General features: G+C 34.3%; 1 protein-coding gene across 2 annotated transcripts in view; it reads right to left on the bottom strand.

The window, feature by feature from the left end:
* LOC140047391 (neuronal acetylcholine receptor subunit alpha-10-like) overlaps nt 1-22,172 on the bottom strand; it is a 57,574-nt gene that overhangs the window by 14,105 nt on the left and 21,297 nt on the right. The window contains exon 1 of one of the 2 annotated variants that reach the window (XM_072092393.1): nt 6,867-7,312. The exons of the other annotated variant lie outside the window; for it this stretch is intronic. Coding sequence (XP_071948494.1) covers nt 6,867-6,960 — 94 coding nt within the window. The 5' untranslated portion in view covers nt 6,961-7,312. Of the gene's footprint in view, nt 1-6,866; nt 7,313-22,172 lie in introns of those variants that run through there. 2 annotated transcript variants of the gene reach the window in all.

The following is a 22,172-nucleotide window of genomic DNA, read 5'->3' as shown; positions in this document are numbered from 1 at the left end:
TCTAGTGAAAAAATAGGTTTCTTAAGGCCTTAACATTTGTGTGTTTTTTTCTGTAAAATTTTCAAAGTAAATTTGTTGTGTGTTCTCGCTACTAGGCAACTTCAGCGTTACTTCTTAGCCCTCTTCCATTTTCAAATTAAGTAAACAACTTATTTAATATTAAGAGAATTCCAGGTAGCATAGCATTTTGTAACAACATCACCGCTATCAGTTTATAGATAAAAAAATAAACGAGGGGCAATGTTGTGTTTTGACACTTGTTTGGGGTTCCGAAGGCGTCCTCTTAATAGAGGGGTTCTATTCTGCAAAGTATACGAAGCTAACACATCAACGTGAATGTATTGAGTCCCTACAATATTTTTCTTTGGTACGAAACGTCTCCCAGCTACACCTATGATCTTCATTTCGCCTGTTCCCTATCCAATATTTGTCCGTTCATACCTGGTGAAATATTCGGCATACCCTTTACAAAATTGTATTCAATTGAGTTACAGAATCTACATTCTTGACGTCCTAATGATAGAATGTTGTAACTTAATTGATTAATTAAAAGATAATAATAATTAAGATATAACTAGATCTACCCGTAGCGTAGTGTTTGTAGAAAATTTATCTCATGGGCGGACGGAGTGTTATTATCAGACGTGAACTAAATAAAACGCACGAAACATAGCCGCCACTAAACTTCTAAAAGTTTTTGTTGAATATTCCAGAGAGAACAGGGGGAGGAAAAGAGAACTGGAGAAGGGATAGAAAACAGGCGAAGGGATAGAGAACATTAGAGGCATAGAACATGGGACGGACAGAGAACATGAGGGGCGAGATAGAGAACGGGAGAACGAATAGAGAACGGGAGAGGACAGAGAACAGGGAGGGACAGAGAACATTATAGACATGGGAAGGAGGGGTATTGGTGTCCTCCTCCAGCAACATTTCCCTTTATTTGTTTACCGTCTAAAAAGGAGCCAATGAAATCCTCGATGTATTTATACTGAGATGCGGGTGACCATGAGAGTTCAGTAGATCGGTATGGTTGGGGTGGTATAGTGGTGTGTGCTTTTGTAGAGAGGGAGATTAAGTGGTTGTTATGGGTGATGATGTAATGATGATGAGATAACGTATTCCTCGTGTACATCATGTGGATAATCATCCCCCTGCATCGACCTTCTCAGCAATGTTCACCTGCAATGATCAGGACCTTAACTCAATTGATTGAACAAATATTGTATTAATGACATAATAAGCTGCTGCTGATCGGGATAATGAGAATTATAGTGATGAGCACGATGAAAAGAAGGCGGAGGAAGATGCCAATGTATTAGAGATGATGGATGATGAGAAGATGAAGTACACGGTGGTGAAGATATAGACAAAAATGATAATGCAAAAATGATCATTATCACTGTGTCTTCTTTTTACCTATTATTACTAGATACACAAAATGATAACGATGTTATTATCGTGTAGACAAAGGCGAGATTATTGGTTTTGAAAAGAAAAGAAAACAAAGATGGAAATTATGATGGCCGGTGATGATGCAATCAAAGTAATAATGATTATGATGATAAATATGAGTAAGTAAGTATTATCATTGGTTATTAAGCCTAATCTTTGAATAATAGTAATACGGGCGATACGTGTAATATAATTGTATTACAGAATTCTCATATATGATCCTGGAAAAGTTAGGCCATATTAAGGCGGAAATACAGTGCAGAGTATTTCGTTAAAAGTTTCGCCTCCGTGCCGGGAACATATGGGTTGGGTCATTTAGGTTGGTGGTTGGTTTAGGGCAAGGGAGTAAAGAGAACGATACAATACCAACATCGCCACCAGATGTGTTCATTTACTCGTTTATACCTGGCGAAAACTAATCAGCCCCTATTGCTAATGCGCACGCACGTTCACCTGGGTTGTGGTCAGGACCCAACATTCTTGTTATCTCATCTTAATTTAATTGTTCCTCGCTATTCAACCTTATTCCGTGTCAAACAGATGTGAATGGTCACGTGCCTAGCGACAAGATCTATGTAATCACACTTTGTGATGTTTTAATTTGATTGACATAATGTGATTATGATATATACGGTCCGAACAGAACGACATCACATTCTATTAAGGGCTTTCTAAACGTAATTAAATCGAACGGTCTATCAATACTGCGCAAATGATGTAATATCGATAAAACTGAGTTTTCACATTGTAACTTACACACGCTAAATCTAGCTATACTTACTTAATTTAATATGAACAACACGTTTTACAGTTTTATTATTCAAAATATAGATAACATAGGTTCATGATGTAACATAAAACTGTAATAATATTGTAGGTTCATAATGTAATGATGTATTATCGACAATGTACTGCTATGCGCTTTTATGTAACTCAACACATACGGTTATTTCAAATAGTGTCTTATCATAAGACGTCAACAAACTTTTGCTTTATAATAAACCGTAAGTATAAAATACTTTAAACCGTATTCACAAGAAATGGACAGAACTATAACTCGCATTCACACATGTCATGAGCGGTCATTCCGTTCCGTTGTTTCCTCAAGGAACTGATGTGAACTCTTCATATATTCTTCCCACGATTTTCAATTATTAAACCAAACGTCCGTTCCCGCTTTACGTTATAGTCGCTGAAGGTAGATATACATTTCATTCAGCTTAAATAATGATAATAATTTTGATGATGACGTCAAAAAACAGCTTACTATTTAAGATTTATATTTCAAGAAAGATGTATTTGTTTTAAAACAGTTTTATATAGGCCTAGTTATAGGCCTACTATATTTTAGGTAAGAATTGACCAATTGACCAATCATAGCACTTAGTACTGTATCTCCACATTGCATTTTATACCCAGTATCATGGGCAGATTTTGTAATACAATGTCACATACTACGACTGTTATGTTCAAGTAAAAATTAGGTTAACATTATGGCCTACGATATAGACAGTTACATTATTGATACACGTCATGTGATAAACATGTGACACCGTCTTACAGAATTTGCCAGAGATACAGTATCGAGTATCGGCTAGTTGTAGACTCAGCCTAAAACATTGCAAACAGTTCTCCCTCCTAATATGGGCCTATGTATAATGTTCTCTTTTTTTTTCTCGTCTCCAGTGTTTTTTTCTTATCCCTATCGAAACAATAATATTAATAATATCGGAGCCATAATAATGATGTAAATGTCATTTTTTCATAATGTTCTAAGTTGTAACTTTAGAATTCAATAATTATTACCATATGATGTAATATCGACGAGGCGCTTTTTATAGTTTCTGTTCATTTAATGTCGTAACTTAAATACACCGAAATAGGTACAATTTCTCCTCGTTGTATATCCGTTTAGCCTTGGGTTATTGAGGAACGACGACGCAATCAATAAAAGGGTTTGCAAAACGAATTACACCGGTTCAGTGGCCAACTTGTGGACTAGAATCTGGCCTAGATATTTTAATGAACATTGCAATGATATGATTAAGAATCGGACGATGAATATTCAGCCGTTATTTACTTGGTATCATCAACACTTTAAGCGCGGTAATTGGGCATCCAATGACCTTCGATGCATGGCTTAATAATGAAGCAAAAACATTAATAGATTTATTTGTGATTGAATATATTCTTGATAAGCAATTATCTTTTAACAATTTACCCTTAATTTGTGTTTAAGGAATCTTTTGAAAACCTGTCTGTAATAATTGCAATTATGGTGATACGATACGCGCGCGTTGAATTATTGATATAGGTTGTTGAATTGTAAGCGCGCGTCAACGTTCTGTTGAAAACTTATTTTGATATACGATGATGGTGAAGACGGCGATAATTAGGATGAAGACGCCGCATGACAATGAAGAAAGGGGCAATGAGACAACAACAATGATAACGATTATAATGTTGATAATAGACAGCAATGGCTACGATTATTACGTCATCGCCGTCGACGGCGTTTATGAAGGCGGTGACAATATGATAACGACAATGGTGACGATTGTGAGGTTGATAGACAGAAGTGGCGGCAATTATTACGTCTTCGTCGTTTATGAAGACGGTGACAATAATTATGTTAACGACGATGGTGACGAGTGTGCTGTTGATTATAGACAGCGATGGCTACGATTATTAAGTCGTTGACGACGGTTTTGGAGAAATTTACAATTAATATGATAACGACAATGGTGACGATTGTGATGTTGATAGACAGCGATAGCGACAATTATTACGTCGTCGCCGTCGATGGCGTTTATGAAGACGATGAAAATTAAGATTATACCGACAATGGTGACGATTGTGGTGTTGATAATAAATGATTATTACGTCGTCGTTGATGACAATTATAAAGGACAACGACAATGATGACGTTGATGTTTTAATAATTACACAGTGATGGTGACCATTAATACGTCGTCGTCGTTGTCGAAGAGGATGGTGACGATTGGACAACGCCAACGACTATTTTAACGCCTACGACAATTATTCCGAAATGTATGACAACGATGAAACCGATTTTTGATAGGGTTGAGTGAAAAGCCGATAAAGTAATCCAGCACAAGTTTCGCTGTATCAAATTAAGATTGTCATAGTATAGAATCATATTTCATTTATTCAATTTTGTTACACAAATCACCGAAACAGCAGTACGTTTCCGATTGTCGTATCAAACTGGAAAAATAATTCTGTTCTCTTTAGACAATGTTGTGTGTTTGTAGGCCTACTTACTGAATACCATTCTATCACCACTATTTTAAAGCTTCAGTTAGTTATATTGTAGTTTTTCCACTGTTGACAATTCTGATTTATGTTAATGGTGTTTGTTCAAGTGTTTGTGGATCGGAGTGGAGCTTTGGTTTGGTGGTTTAGATGGTTGGCTACCAATCCCAGGGTCTTGGTTTAAAATCATGTCATATGCTAAGGATTTTGTTTTCATCACAGAACCATGGACCTAGTACAGGTATATGACAGAACTCCACTATCAAAGACTTGTGCAGAGTATCTTTTTTAGGCCTATACGTTTGTCTTTGATTATAAGAAGGAACCCTCCTAATTGTCCGCTTGCCTTGACGGCTATGTGGCCTGACTCTCTTGTCTCTAAACTGTCATAACATAAAATAAAATTAACAATATTTTACTAAACAGTATGAACAAGGAATAGGCCATAGTCCGATTTGGCCGGTATGATATTTATTTCGACCACAACCAAAATATTCAACTAATTTAGTTCAGGTCAAATCGAATTCATTGTGTATACAGACTTTCAATATGTTCGAATATCAGATCTATCGCAAATAAAAGAGATTTTCAATCGCATGCTATCAAATAGTTCAACGTAACAGAGCGTTACGAGCATCTACGTATGATTAACCAAAATATGATAACTTACTAAGATCGACTTTTACGTCAATTTTATAATTATTATCATCGTAATTACCACAATCATAAGCACCGCGCCAAACAGAAAGACACTGTGCTTATTTCATCCTCATTTACGGTGTTACCAGACCGAGATTTCATTTTTTTATACATTCGTCAGAACAATTTCATTTTAAATATAAATATAAGAATCAGACAAAATAATAAAGAAATAATTGGATTATAGACAGGTGTAATCATGCGGAAAATTTTAAAGAGAATTTACTACGTTTTCTTTACATCATTATGAAATAAGACAGCACAAATCGTACGCCAACGCTACCGTTAATTCTTGTGATAGTGGAGAATCTTTGATTTATATCTCTTCACCGCGCTTAGGGAGTAAGCCGCAAATATTCCTAAAATCATTTGTATTTATAGTGAATTTAATGGACTAATTAACTGAAAATTATAACATCTCACAAGAATAAATAATCGAGCTTCCAAAAAGTATGAGTGTATACGAATTTTATAAATTATGATTTGAATAAGCTAATGAAAACTAGCATAGGTTATTTTATCACTGGATTGGAGTACTTTGTTGAACACCTAAAGAAACGATAAATGAGTTATGGGGTAAAATATGTAGGCCTAATAAAAAGGTATTTCAAATAACCATAAGCCCAATAATTCATTTTTTGTGAGAGAGGTTCGTATTACCCAATATTTTACGCAATAATGTAGGTATACACTTTTTACCAGTAATGACATTAATGAATAATTTGTAAGGTAAGTCCCGTATTCATTTCTGAACGTAGGGTGTGTGTGTGATTTTTGTGTCATTTTACTAAGCCTCGGTCGGCATAATGTGGTAGGGTGGCCAAGAATAACTTGTGTGTGTGTGTGATTTTTGTGTCATTTTACTAAGCCTCGGTCGGCATTATGTGGTAGGGGGGCAAGAATAACTTGTGTGTGTGTGATTTTTGTGTCATTTTACTAAGCCTTGGTCGGCATTATGTGGTAGGGTGGTCAAGAATATCTTGTGTGTTTGATTTTTGTGTCATTTTACTAAGCCTCGGTCGGCATTATGTGGTAGGGTGGCCAAGAATAACTTGTAAAAACAAACAATTATTAAATAGATCGTTATGTAATACCATGGAGAAATACCATGGTAATAAGTTATATAACGAATGACGGCTTTTTCCTGCGAATCAATAAATTATGAGTTATATGAATGTAATATATATTGCTATAAGTTGATAATTTGCTTCAAGTCTAACTACGAAGGCAGTGATGTTGTAATTTATCATTCGTAGAAATAATACTTTCAACATGTATCTGTATTTCAGGACTGTGCCCTGCTGGTAGATACAGCAAAGAAGGGGTCGCTGAAGAACGTTGCCTCTGGCGGTATCAGGCATTCTTCGCGTACCGTCTGCTGCTTGCTGCGCTCGCGTTTTTCAGTCGAACTATAAACGGTTTAAAACAACACTCACCTGGGTTTTTGGATACACGTTTGGTAGTATTAACCAGCGTTATATAGGATGACCAATAACAACACAAGTAATATAAAAATGTAGAATAGTGCATATTACCGGAAAGTGTTACGACAATGAACAATATATAAATCCTGACGGGCTAACGAGCCGATGACAGCATGTCTTTTACGGATCCGTAAGGTAGAAAAAATGTGCATCGGTCTTTTTGTTGATCCTTTTAGATTAATAATTTATCCAACAAAAAAATCACACAGAAAATGCGTTACTGTTTTCTCCCCCATTTACAAGATATATCCACGCGTGTTGAATACGGTAGCGTATAAGTATAATCACTTGCAGTGTAGTAGCACAACACGTAATATCTTCCGTACGACTGGCGTCGGTATACAACTACTCATAAAACGCGTTTGATACAATGAACGTCTCGAACGCCATGAGTTGAGAGATGAAAGCGTCAACCTTCAAGCCGAACAAGCTAAATTGTATTCAGTTGATTACCAGCACGCTCCAAATAGACGCAGTCGACTAATCGTAACGGGCAATAGTTTTTGCTACACAAATGTAAATGACGTCATCACATTTTCTACTAAAACACGCGTACGTGTTAATAGTGACTATACGTTTTCTAAGACCGTACTCTATTTTTTTCAACCGGTTAATTTGTTTAAAAGTAGGAGAGGACGACTTCCACTCATGGTAAACGAATACATTTAACGTCTCGATAAGATAGAACTCATCGCGTTACGAAAAGGCAGATAGAGCAGACATTTTTGTCTACTTGTACAGTCGTTCAATGCAGTCAGCTGAAGAAGAAGTAAATCTACAACTTGGAATGCTCTTGAAACTTTAAATAAACAAGCAATTTACCTGTCTACGATGGTTAACGATGCTAAGTATAGATATTTATTATTCCTGTATCAAAACAATAGATATATTGCAGCCGTGTAATGCATTAAACGATTATTCATTATGAAACATCATCATTTATTTACAGATCACACTAGAAATGATCAGGAAAATCGAAGTCTAAAACTATTGATTGAATCCATCTTATGGTTTCAGAGCCAACAAGAGACCGGTAAAAATTATGAAAATTAAGAATGGAACATATGGACAAAGGAGTTGATCATAAATATATCTGTAATAAAGAAACGGATACACTATAACAGTTTCGGAGAATACTTTTATCTTAAAATTAACCAAAAGGTTATTTGTGTAATGGTCGTTAATGTAGCGAAGCTGTTGCACAATAATATTAACGGTTTTATATTTTTTTAAACGTGTAAATTTAGTAATAAGCGTGTTGTTTGTGTGTTATGTGTCTTTCATACGCAGGTTAGGTTACGTAACAACGGAATCCGGTTTTGCGCTGATGTTTTGTGGAGAATGAGACGCTATTTACGGTGTTTATGTTTGACGCAACATGTCTTTGTGCGTTCATGTGTTAAAGGCCATACCCTATTTATGGTGTTTATGTTTGACGCAACACGTCTTGCGCGTTCATGCTTTAAAAGGCATATACCCTATTTACGGTGTTTATGTTTGACGCAACATGTCTTGTGCGTTCATGTGTTGAAGGACATATACCCTATTTATGGTGTTTATGTTTGACGCAACACGTCTTGTGCGTTTCATGTGTTGAGAAGCACAGGCGGTATTCATACGGTGTTTATTTTTGACGCAACATGTCTTGCGCGTTCATGCATTAAAGGGTATATACCCTATTTATGGTGTTTATGTTTGACGCAACATGTCTTGTGCGTTCATGTGTTGAAGGACATAATACCCTATTTACGGTGTTTATGTTTGACGCAACATGTCTTGCGCGTTCATGCATTAAAGGGCATATACCCTATTTACAGTGTTTATGTTTGACGCAACATGTCTTGCGCGTTCATGTGTTGAGGGATATAGACGCTATTTATACTGTGTTTATGTTTGAAGCAACATTATGTTGAAGCGCAGTATGTAGTGGTATCATTATGATACATATTACGTTAATAATAAAGAGATAATGAGAATGAAAATAATTATGTGGTACAATTGAGGAAGATTATTTTTTTGTATAGAAATTTCTTTTCTCATTTCAATAAACTATGACTTCTCGTTATTTTTGTAAAAATATTTTATTAGATTAAGATGAATACATACAGTAATAACAATCTTGGTGATGATGGAACGGTAACGGGAACGGTAACGGTAACGGTAACGGGAACGGGAATATTATCAAAACAATAGTAGAGTATGAATAATTCTTGTCAACAAAAGCTTTCTCGTAAACGTATGTTGGTGTACAATGTCCACAAACAGTATTATCATTTAAGTGATTCGATCATCTAGTAGGATATACTTCAGAATTTTATTGTCTTCAGTGATCAACTAATATTAAAAGTGATTGCACAAATTGTATAACTTTTAGACACAAAAATCAACTTCAATGATGGTCTTACGTATTGGATATCGACGCGATTATAATAAAAGATTATACTCCAGCAATTGTTACGATGACGTCATGGTATACCTAGCTCGTGTTTTTCTTCAAGATGAATTCATCTCCACTCATTTATCGGTACTGAATAGCTTCTTATACATCAGTAGTTCAGTATCAAAGCAATTTCCTTGATACAGTGGATCACGTGCATCATGCACGTTCGCGTCAAAAAATGTCATGGGCGTTACGTATGACGTATCATGAAATATGTTTTAAGATTATGCTAATTACAGCGTGACATGTGACATTGTTACAGGTGTCTCATGACATGGAAAATGATAGATACAATATCGAAAATTGACACACATTTTACGCACCATCAAAACATTGTTACATTTCTATAATGCTGATAAACAAAAGGTCATAGGTTAAACTGTAATAGTTTTATATTTACAATTATTATTTGGCTTTAAAAAACAAAGTGATTAGTAATGTTTTCCTTTATTATTATATTGTGTATAATATAACACCTAAATAAATTCCTGTCATTTGATTGGACAATTGTGGGTCACATGGCGTGCAATAGTCATTTTTAAACAATTGTATTATTGAGAATTCGTGAAAGTCACATATAACTCATGAGCACACATATGTTGAGTGTGTTTACCATTACGCCCTCCTGCCTGGATGTTAAGCCGGCTACTCATCATACATTGTAACTGTCACTTGTGTGTGTGTAGATGAAAATAAAAGTAGAGCGAAATCATTTAAGCAAGATATGAACATTTACGATGCTTTGTTTGTTCTCTATAGATTACATTGTTATAATATAGATGGATTCACTAGACAGGCGTAATAACATGTTATGAAATTGTATTTTATTTTAATAATCTCATATTTATCGAATTACTATACACGTTCAATGCAAAAAGTTGTTCCTATGGTTTCAAATTTCAAAGGATTTTGTACAACTTTTATGAAAATGAAGATTATGTTAAATGTATTCATTCATTTTCACATCAATATCTTATTTATAATAATTATATTAGTATATTTAGCTTTTCGCTATTTTTTTTTTATCTCTATTGAGATCCAGCCACTGATACCCACAACATTGTCATTTTTTCAGTGCTTATTTTATTTGCATCTCCATTGAAATCCAGCCACGGATACCCAGAGCATTGTCATTTTTCCAGTGCTTATTTTATTTGCATCTCCATTGAGTTCAGCCACTGATACCCACAACATTGTCATTTTTTCAGTGCTTATTTTATTTGCATCTCCATTGAAATCCAGCCACTGATACCCACAGCATTGTCATTTTTCCAGTGCTTAAATTGTAATCATTAATAATACACAGACAACTGAATAACAACCTTGAAATAGTTTAGCTAACACACAAATATACTATTTTCGTCTAGTGATAACTAAGCTTAAATTTATGTTCAACTTTTACGTCATCAGGTCTACTACTGCATCTCTAGAACTGTATTATTATATAAATCATTGTTTGTTATCAATCCTAGTAAACACATTTTATTATAATGAAACCATACCTATCTGCGGTGTCCGAGGTTCACACGTTCCGATGATCGTATCGGATACCTGACATTTCAACGTACACATTCTCATTCATTAGTGTAGACAAATCAGGTTCACACGTTCCGATGATTGTATCGGATACCTGACATTTCAACGTACACATTCTCATTCATTAGTGTAGACAAATCAGGTTCACACGTTCCGATGATTGTATCGGATACCTGACATTTCAACGTACACATTCTCATTCATTAGTGTAGACAAATCAGGTTCACACGTTTCGATGATGATTGTATCGGATACCTGACATTTCAACGTACACATTCTCATTCATTAGTGTAGACAAATCAGGTTCACACGTTCCGATGATGATTGTATCGGATACCTGACATTTCAACGTACACATTCTCATTCATTAGTGTAGACAAATCAGGTTCACACGTTACGATGATGATTGTATCGGATACCTGACATTTCAACGTACACATTCTCATTCATTAGTGTAGACAAATCAGGTTCACACGTTCCGATGATTGTATCGGATACCTGACATTTCAACGTACACATTCTCATTCATTAGTGTAGACAAATCAGGTTCACACGTTCCGATGATTGTATCGGATACCTGACATTTCAACGTACACATTCTCATTCATTAGTGTAGACAAATCAGGTTCACACGTTCCGATGATGATTGTATCGGATACCTGACATTTCAACGTACACATTCTCATTCATTAGTGTAGACAAATCAGGTTCACACGTTCCGATGATGATTGTATCGGATACCGGACATTTCAACGTACACATTCTCATTCATTAGTGTAGACAAATCAGGTTCACACGTTCCGATGATTGTATCGGATACCTGACATTTCAACGTACACATTCTCATTCATTAGTGTAGACAAATCAGGTTCACACGTTCCGATGATTGTATCGGATACCTGACATTTCAACGTACACATTCTCATTCATTAGTGTAGACAAATCAGGTTCACACGTTCCGATGATGATTGTATCGGATACCTGACATTTCAACGTACACATTCTCATTCATTAGTGTAGACAAATCAGGTTCACACGTTCCGATGATGATTGTATCGGATACCTGACATTTCAACGTACACATTCTCATTCATTAGTGTAGACAAATCAGGTTCACACGTTCCGATGATGATTGTATCGGATACCTGACATTTCAACGTACACATTCTCATTCATTAGTGTAGACAAATCAGGTTCACACGTTCCGATGATTGTATCGGATACCTGACATTTCAACGTACACATTCTCATTCATTAGTGTAGACAAATCAGGTTCACACGTTCCGATGATTGTATCGGATACCTGACATTTCAACGTACACATTCTCATTCATTAGTGTAGACAAATCAGGTTCACACGTTCCGATGATTGTATCGGATACCTGACATTTCAACGTACACATTCTCATTCATTAGTGTAGACTCCAGATGTTTTTACTTAGGCCTAATATTAGCAAAAATACAAATATGTTGGCACATATGGCGTTTCATACGTATACTACATAAGCTCGTAAGTTTCAGACACATATCGAAACGCCGACTGGTGACCAAACATCAGAAAAATGTTAGACTTGGCACAACATTCTTAACGTATTTGGTTTTTATACAAAAAGATAATTTCCATTTATAGTAAACGAATGAATGAAACAAATTGCATAACACGCGGGCATCTCGCGTGTACTTTTCGAGCTTAAAGCATAGGAGTCACACCCCTATTAAATGGAAACTTTCCTTAAATATAATATTATTATACTGTTGGTATATTTTATTGGGTCCCGAAGGTGTCCCCTTATTAGAGGTTGTATAACATAAGCCTCATATTATGTTTTACTAAAACCATTACCAATACTGTGAACGTGTCATGTAACACAATTACCCAAGTATTAAAGTTTCTAAATTGATGAAAACGGGCCAATGATAATATCGTTTACACAATCGATCAATATCCAGTTCAGCGAACATTACTGATGTTATCTTTTCACCGGTGTGAAAGTAGGTGATATATTATTTGTAATTAGCTGCAACCTACAGCAAAGATTACATTAATATTGCAACTGTCACAGAATATACAGCAGTGGTAGCAATCAGTGAACACCCTTATCTTAAATCTATGATGTACAGGGCCAACGGCGTACACACTGATTATATGTCAATTTACACGTAGTTTAAACCTAGTTACAAAACTGATCAGCCGGGTCATTCTCGTAAATTGGCGTATCCTTCAATCTAGTAGGGACTAAAATAGAGAAAAACACAGCACTGTTTCTATATATAAATCTACGTACCATTACAAAGGGCTAATATAACGAAACTCGTACAAACCTAAAGCTTGGTTCCCACTATAGGACGAACGATTCGCTTGTGTTGCGCTTTGCGCTTATATCCTTGCGTTGCGTCCTAGTGCGAACCAAGTTTTAATCCGTACCGCACTCATTGTAGGGCTATTAGTAAGTTACAAACTTACATATAACATAGTTGTATCGTTGAAGATCGCCACGTCCGCGACGTACATTTTCATAGTAGAAATACAGATAGAGCCACGATAAGTGTAGGCCTAATTCATTACATTTTGTGATTTTAAAAATTACAATTTTCATGAAGCCATGCTGTCGCAAAGTGCAGTTTATAATAACGCTGCGTGTGGCAGGCAGACCCGACCTAATTTTTGCAGAAACGACTGACTTCCAGATCTTTGACGTCAGGTTTACAGGTGATACAATGTTGCCCTTTTGGCGTTCCATAACATCTATATATAAAACGTCAATATATCTATAACTATCTATAGATAGTGACTAACATGTTGATGAATCTAAGAACTTGGCATTTAGAAAGAGTTTTACGAGTTACATGGAATTAGAAGATGATTTAAATTTCTGTTTTACCATTTTTATTTAAAAATGTGTCCCCCAAAAACATGAATAAAAAATATTAATAAAATCAGTCATTGAATAGATTATTTTGTAGTTTTAATAAGGTTAATCACTTCCGTAGAAAAAAAAAATAAAATAAAAAGATTACAAAATTAATTCAACCAAAAACCCATTGAATAGCAGCCAATTTGACTATTTTTTTGCTTTAAATTACATTTTTTTAGTATATATATATATATATATTTTTCAATCCAATTTGTTGTCAAATGTCTGTTTAAGTAATTTTTTTATAGAAATATTTAATTTATTTATTTAATTTCAGTCTTAATTCCAAGGCCTAAAATGTCGTTATAAGGTTAATGATTATTTAAATTATAAAGTAAGACACGTTCATATAAAAATAACTTCTAAAAATAGTCTAGAAATCATCTTATAATAATATTATACTTATAATTCGTATACTGTGGTGCTCCTGATTGGCCACAGTAACATTGCAATTTGGTAGCTATTTGGAGTATGGCTAAATATTATTGGTCAAAGTTAGTTAATGAACCATACAAATTATAAAAATGGACTGCTGCTGCTTTGGATAAAGTTTAAATAAAATAACGGAAACGTTTCCACGTTCAGTTTTAACTCATATTATATTAACTTTATCGGTGGATAGAAATGACTTAAACCTTCTGAAAACCACGACAGCAACAATGGAGAAGATGAATGAGTAAAATATACTTAGAAGAAAAATGAGAGCATTAATTATACAGCCTCTATAATCAATGAGAGAAGAACGCAGTTAACTTTAGGCTATAAATTAATTTGATGTTTCCATTTTGAACATAAGGAGTATATTTAACAAAATTAGTAAAAGTGAAATGGCCAGCAGAATAAATCAAGACTTTGTACGCGGCGGAACCACCGCAGTAGAAATATAAGGTGATGTGATAGCGTTCGCAAATACTATGACTTCCGAATCAAAACAATAATTGTTTTGTAGGCATGCGCATAAGCTCAAAGACAAAGTTCAAAGTAAGCTGAGTTGAATTTCAAACACGGCGATCGCGTTCAGAATCGTGATTTCTGTTTTGTTTGCATGTCCCAGTGAACAATTATTAAGTGTACCAACTATGGTAAACTGTTTACACTTACACATGCTTAATTAAATGGATTCAAATCAATAGTGTGATTATTGATTGGTTAAAAATCTGGCGAAACAAGTTTATGTTGGATAAAGCTTATGTTAGTTCATTAAAATAGTTCGTCAAAATTTAGATAATCGTACGTGTAAATAGAAGAAGAAGAAGAATAAGATGATGATGATGTTGATGATGATGTTGATGAAGAAGAAGAAGAAGAAGAAGAAGAATAAGATGATGATGATGTTGATGAAGAAGAAGAAGAAGAAGAAGAATAAGATGATGATGTTGATGAAGCAGAAGAAGAAGAAGAAGAAGACGAAAAGAAAGAAAGTATAAGAAAAAGGAAAGAGAACAGAAGGTGAAGAAGAAATAAAAAGAAGAGGAAAAGTAGAAGAAGAAATGTTGGAGAAGAAGGAATGTTGAAGGAAAAGTTGGAATGTTGAATGGAAAAGATGGAATGTTGAATGGAAAAGAAGGGATGCTAAAAAAGAATAGAGAATATAGAAGGAGAAGAGAAATGTTGAAAAAGAAGATTTAAATAAAAGGAAATGTTGAAAATAAGAGAAAATGTGAAGAAGAAACAATATAAAGGAGTTAGGGAAGAGACTGATAAATAAGAACAACCACAATAAAAAGTAAACTTTCGTAGAGTTAATAACTTACACGGTCACTTCACTCGTGGTAGTAAACTCAATTTTGTTGTACCTAAAGTCCAAGGTATAGAATGTAATACATTCTATTTTAATGCAATCAGAGAATGGAATAACCTTCCTGACTATATTAAACAAATTTCCAACACATCTAAATTTAAAACTGAATTGAAACAATATTACAAAATTAAACATAGATAAATTATTATTGTGCCATTATATCAGATGTTTTGCTTATATGCTTATATATTTATGAACCCCGTCTTATAATGTTTGTTTTGTTAAAATTATAATTACTATCTTTTTAGGGACCACATTGGAATTAAGTTGTTTTACTTTAAACCACTTTATGTGTTTTCCCGTGCATCGTCAGACTTCATTAATCCCGCCTTTTTTATTTGCTTTTTTGATGTATTTTAATATTTAAGGTGATTATATATATTATTGATGTATTTTTAATGTTATGTATTGAGATGCCAAATAAATGAGAAAAAAAATGAAAGAAAGAAAAAGAAACATGTTAGAATAATAAGGAAAACAAATGATACAGAAATAATTGAATAACATCGTCTGCTTTATAGATCATGTGACCTTTACTAAGTGTCTAAAGTGTCATATTTCTTTATGACAACAATCGTTGATTTGTCAATATAGAGCATGGTGATGTCATTTCACAAACTACAATACCAAATATGTCTAATTTGATAATACGTAAGAAAAAAAATTATTATATAAAAGAAATTATAGAAGAAGAATAATATTTAATACCGGTATATATAATACTGTAACACGTATTTATAATTATTAAAGTTTAAATTACTAACTAAAATTATATAACAGTACAATACTTTCTATTATAATAATAATAAATAATATATTTATACAGGATAAAACAGATAACAGTGTATTTGTTTTACATTGTGGTCCTGTCTTAATCAAAATATACAAAAGAGAAACATAATTAAATATAATACAGTGTTTATGAAAAGAAATTAGATTAATATTAAAATACAATTAAAGAAGAACAAACAATAGTAATAATTACGTTTCTTTACTCAGTAGTATTTTTTTTTCTGACTATCAATAATGTGTTTTTTATGCGTGAAATGTTTTACCTCAAAGCGTTTTTCTCGCGTTACTATCAACTTCAAACATACGACTTTAAGAGCAAACCTATAATTTACAATTTTGGAATTTGATATAAGATGCCATTCTTGGCCTTGTCAGGAGTCATCATTATCAGCAATGATAATATCGTATCAATATCAGTATTACATCAATATCAACGTAATATAAATTATGAAAATCATTTCTGTGTGATAGTTGTAGACGTAATTGAAAAATGATTAAATGTTAATAATTATTAGATCTATAGTTTATTAGCATTGGGAATAGTTTTAAAGGTGAATATAGTTCCGTTGTGAAGACATGATAGCTTAAAATAATTGCAATAAAAAATTCAATTCAATTAAACTCTACAAAATATCCTATACAGGAGAATCTTTAAGAAACCCTTTAAATAATCTTTCCTGCGATCCCAAGATATTAACATCGCAGACAACACGAGATGCACCTCTATTAAAGAGACAATTTGTTGTGTCCCGAATATGTCCTCTTAATCAGTTTTGTACTGATCCACTACATATTTTCATTATTTGTTATGTTTTCAGTTAGTTTTTATTTGTTTCAGTTTTATAAATTATTCAACGTACTGCTGTTTATAGCTGTTGTAGCTTTAAATGAGTTGCATTTCATTAATACATGAACATAGTATCAATTTACAGCTTTAACAAAAGAAAGTAGCTAATATAAAATATCAAAAAGCAAGGCAAACAACCTTTCAAGATTTTAAGAAAGAAATATCAATAAAATAAGAAGTAATATTTTCAATTAACGTAAATCATAGTACCTCGTTTAAACCAATAAATCAATGTTGAATTTAGTGTATTGATATCGACAGTGAAACCTTAAAGAAACACATTTATCACACGCGTACACAATCCGTTGCCATTTTTATCAACTTTTACCCGCACTTCAATTTCTGTTGCGTAATCGCATTCAATAACGCGCACAGTACCATTGTTAACTATGTTTAAGCCACATGATTAAGATTGAGTGGTTCTTTAAATCATCAAGTAAACGCGCGCGTATAAAGCAGTACCATATCAACGTTTGCACGCGCATTTTGTTGGAAAAGTTATCACTCGTAATAAAGCTATGCGTTTGAACGTTGTTCTTTAAATACTACCCTTTTGTGGTCACTTATTAATATTATGTGTAAAGTTCAGTGCCTGAACATCGATTACACTGACCACACCACTGGTCAGAATGAAACCTCCAGGTGAATAATCAAACCTTAGTTGACATTGACCGTCTGTTCAGCTGGTCTACCCGTATCACTCGGATTAACGCGTACAAATACAACTATGTGCCTAATATAATATCACGTATAACTTACATACATCGTTAATAAATTCACTTCCAATTTAGTAGGTAATCCGTCAACGTATGACGAGCCTAACAAATTAACGCTATCTGTGACTGAGGTAGAGTCTATGTTACACACTGATTGTTTTCAGCATAGAATTACTTTTTTTATGATTGTTCTGAGAATTCTTTTAATCATAAAAGATTTCATAAAATATTTAATACAATATACTGGACTTTAAACTGGTCAAAACAAAGAGGCGCGCGATTAACTTGTGTTAAAACAAACAGTTCCTGTGATAAGTGCGATTTTCTGGCTATGAATACGATTTATATTGATGTAAAAACTACTTTTGTCAAACAATTTATATCGATGTAAAAAAATGTTTACAGTACATTGTTAATATATTACTAATAATTTCTAGTATATCACTTGGCAGTTGAGAGTTTCTCTATGACTGTAAATTCATAATAGTTTTAATAGAAATGTTAAGTACAAAACAATAATCGGCTAAATTCATTCGTACTTTTTATTCAAACGTAAGTGATTTGACCAATATCTCAAGCAATGATTATTCGCGAACAGTCGCTTTTCGTTTGTTAACTCGTTCGCGTTCCGTCTACGTCTTTGCGTTGCGTCACGTCTATAGTGAGAACCGAGCTTAAGTGATTATGACCAATCACAAGCGACGGATTATTCGAACAGTCGCTTGTCATTGGTCAACTCGCCTGTCTTGCGTCTCTAGTGGGAACCAAGCTTAAGCAGGTTTGGTAAATCTGAACCCTGGTTTAGTCTGCGAGTTTATCAACGTTACGGTATGCTTTTCAGCAAACTGGAGGAAAATAATGTAACGTATTTGATTGATCAGTCTAGCGCGTAGCTATATCGCCCCGTCAATGAGTCGGTCCAATTTCACTAATTTCTAAGAATACCGTAACGGGTACACACTAATGTCAAATTATTAGACAAAAAAGTACAGTCGCAATTGATGTCATAACGTTCGTAGGCTTAATTATCTTTGTAATTATCGTATCATCGGTAAGGCATCTCCACTGAGAGGAAGTCATTCTCATTAGAAATCATTAGTATGCATTCGCGTACACACAATCACTAATTTCTCTTTCAGTGTAGACATTATTTATTACAACTTAAGCTTGTTTTCCTATAAGAATACTATTACCATCGATCATGTTCAATTAACGGTCAGTAGTTTCTTTAAAAATGTCCCATTTAGTAATTAGCAATTAATTATTCGTTAAGCGTGGTTCCCACTCGAACGCAACGCAACGTAACGCAGCGACGTATTGACGCAAAGTGATGTATTGCGTAATCGCAAGTGGGAACCGACGACGCAACAGTGCTGTAAAAATCGCAGGTTTGATTTCACGCAGGTGGGGGCAAACACAATGATTGAAAGGGCATTTTCTTACGTTGCGTAGATTGCGTTACGTTGCGTCGCTAGTGAGAACCAAGCTTTATAGGTGGGTCTTCCTGAATGTGTACAGTTTTTTTTAGTACAATAAAGATAAATGACAGATGATAATGTGTTTGTCACACACACGGCTGTGCATACCAAAACAAAGTCGCCTGGCGAAACTTAATTTTGAATTTCACTGCCTTAAGTTAGTAATCCGTAGTCTCTCTTCCCCGGTTGCAATGATATTGATAGAGGGCAGGATTCTTCTATTTTAATTTCTAACAAAAACAGACAATTATCAAATAAGTTGCTGCTCACTAAAACAAAAAGACGAAACCAAATGTTCGAAAAGAACTTTATACCTACATATTTACTTTTAGACTTGTCCCAGTTATTTCGAGGTTTTTCGATGATGATCTGTTAACAAACTCAAGTAGTATACGTAAGAAACGCCATATGTGCCAAAATATTTATCTTTTTACTATAATATTAGGTTAAAACTCAGTCTGGAACCCAGACTAATTTACTTTACTAATCGTCTTTATTCACAGTTGCCTAGACAGTTTGACAGCGGCTCAACTTGGCCTAAGTCAATGAATATGATAATTTAGGATCAATTAAGCTTGGTTCCCACTAGCGACGCAACGTAACGCAACATACGCAACGTAACAACATGCCCTTCCAATAATTGTGTTTGCCCCCGCCTGCGTGAAATAAAACCTGCGATATTTGCAGCACTGTTGCGTCGTCGGTTCTCACTTGTGATTACGCACTTTGCGTCGATACGTCGCTGCGTTACGTTGCGTTGTGTCGCTAGTGAGAACCACGCTTCAGCGTGGTTCCCACTAGCGACGCAACACAAGGACGTAACGCAACGCAAGTGAATTGACCAATCACAAGCGATGGCTTATTCGCTTGTGATTGCTAATTGTCTATAACTTCGCTTGTCATTCGTTAAACGCTTGCGTTGCGTTTACGTCCTTGCGTTACGTTCTAGTGGGAACCAAGCTTTAAGGGCGATCCTTACGCCGAACTGACGGCGGCTGATATGCATTGAGCACTATAAAAATAAGTATATCCTAATCCTAATATGGCAACATGCATTTGACAAGTCATAAATTTATAAAATATTCACAGCTGAGAATTTAAAGTAATAATTCTATTATTTTTTTCTGATAAATGGAAGTCTATGGCGCCGCATAATTTCTATTTACATTTTTTATCAAAACATTAATATCGATATTAAATGTGAATTTTAAAAAGAATGTTCATTTAATGGCAATAAACGTTAAGCCATATAAGTGTTTAGCGTGTATGCACGTTTTGGTACTCTTTTATATTTTACGCGGAGCAAATTCTCTCGTTTTTAGTCGCAATAGGTTAGTATGCAAAATTATATAATTAGAACGATCTATAAGTTGCCTGTTGATAATGTTAAAATTGAAAGATTTATCCCCAGCCATCTTTGTTATTAATTGCATTCAAATACGTTGAATAAAGTTTTAAACTGGGTTCACCAATTTGGAATAATAATGACGTATTCGCGCTTAAAGGGACCAGCTATTTCTCAGACATTGATGAAGCAAAACAAGAATCGTAAAATAGCCCCCCCCCCCACCACCCCTTCTTTTTTTTTTACTCCTATGGGAATATTGTCTAATTGTATTTTCATTTACTCATACTTTGATGAAACAATTATAAAAATAATCGAAAGAAAAAGCAATCTTGGATTTTCGATTAAAAATAATAAAAATAATAATAATATCCTGCGCATGGTTACCCAGGTAAAGATTGTACGTCAATTAAGAAAAATCCTGTAGCACCACTTTTTATAAATGTTTATGTTTATATCTTTAAACAATACAAAAAATTAATCCCGGAGCTACCCTTTAAACAACTATTAGCGTAATGTCTTAACTATTACACTACTTTGACCAAAAAGAGTGTGATGTGACCAAATATGGTAGGTATATCACATTTTTTTGTCACATAAAGTTTGATAGTGTAGACAGACCTTTAGACTTGATAGCACTACATTTTGTGCATTAAATCGTCGACTGTGAACAATAATGGGGGCGCTGTTATATTTTAAGTACATCGTCATAAGAAAGTTAAGATAAATTTGTTAAATTTCTTCATATACAAGACGGAATTGGATCAATCTTGGATCCTCGAACATCGATCGTACAATGTCTCAAAAACGCCCACAATGTTACAATCGTCTTCTTTAGCTGACATGCGGCGTTGAGCCGACTATCTCAGAAATGAAACCGCGATTTCAATCTCATTTATTCACGATTTCTCCTACTTGTTGTTGTTTTTTTTACATATCTGAACAAAAATACTTTTGATTGAGCATAGCGCCCTCATACCATTTAAAACTTTCTTAGACACAGAAACGAACGTTTTTGAAGAAGAAAGAGAAACTATTAAAAAGTATGTATGTATAAACCAATATCCATTATTGCGATAGTAGTTTAACACTTTGGAACATGGTGAAATCAAAATGTAAAAGTGTAGGGCACATTTGGAATGTTTGTTCAGTTAGAAGCTTAAAGATAAGCATACTTAGTAATCCTACTAAACATACTATTTTATGTCACAATCTGGTGGTATTTGCGTGGTGTTTGATGTTATAGTTAAGTCGCCCTTTTCAAAGTCGCCCCATTGTAAAATTGTCCCTTTTCAAACTCATCCATTTTCAAGTGTAAAACAAATTATAAAACTGGTATTTTCTCAAAGTCGCCCCTCGTACGTACAGTACCGTATTATGCCGTACGT

Source organism: Antedon mediterranea, chromosome 4 (assembly GCF_964355755.1).
Source record: "Antedon mediterranea chromosome 4, ecAntMedi1.1, whole genome shotgun sequence".
NCBI classification, from domain to species: Eukaryota; Metazoa; Echinodermata; class Crinoidea; order Comatulida; family Antedonidae; genus Antedon; species Antedon mediterranea.
Note: the sequence above shows the minus strand (reverse complement) of the source record. Positions and strands in the feature narration are given on the sequence as shown.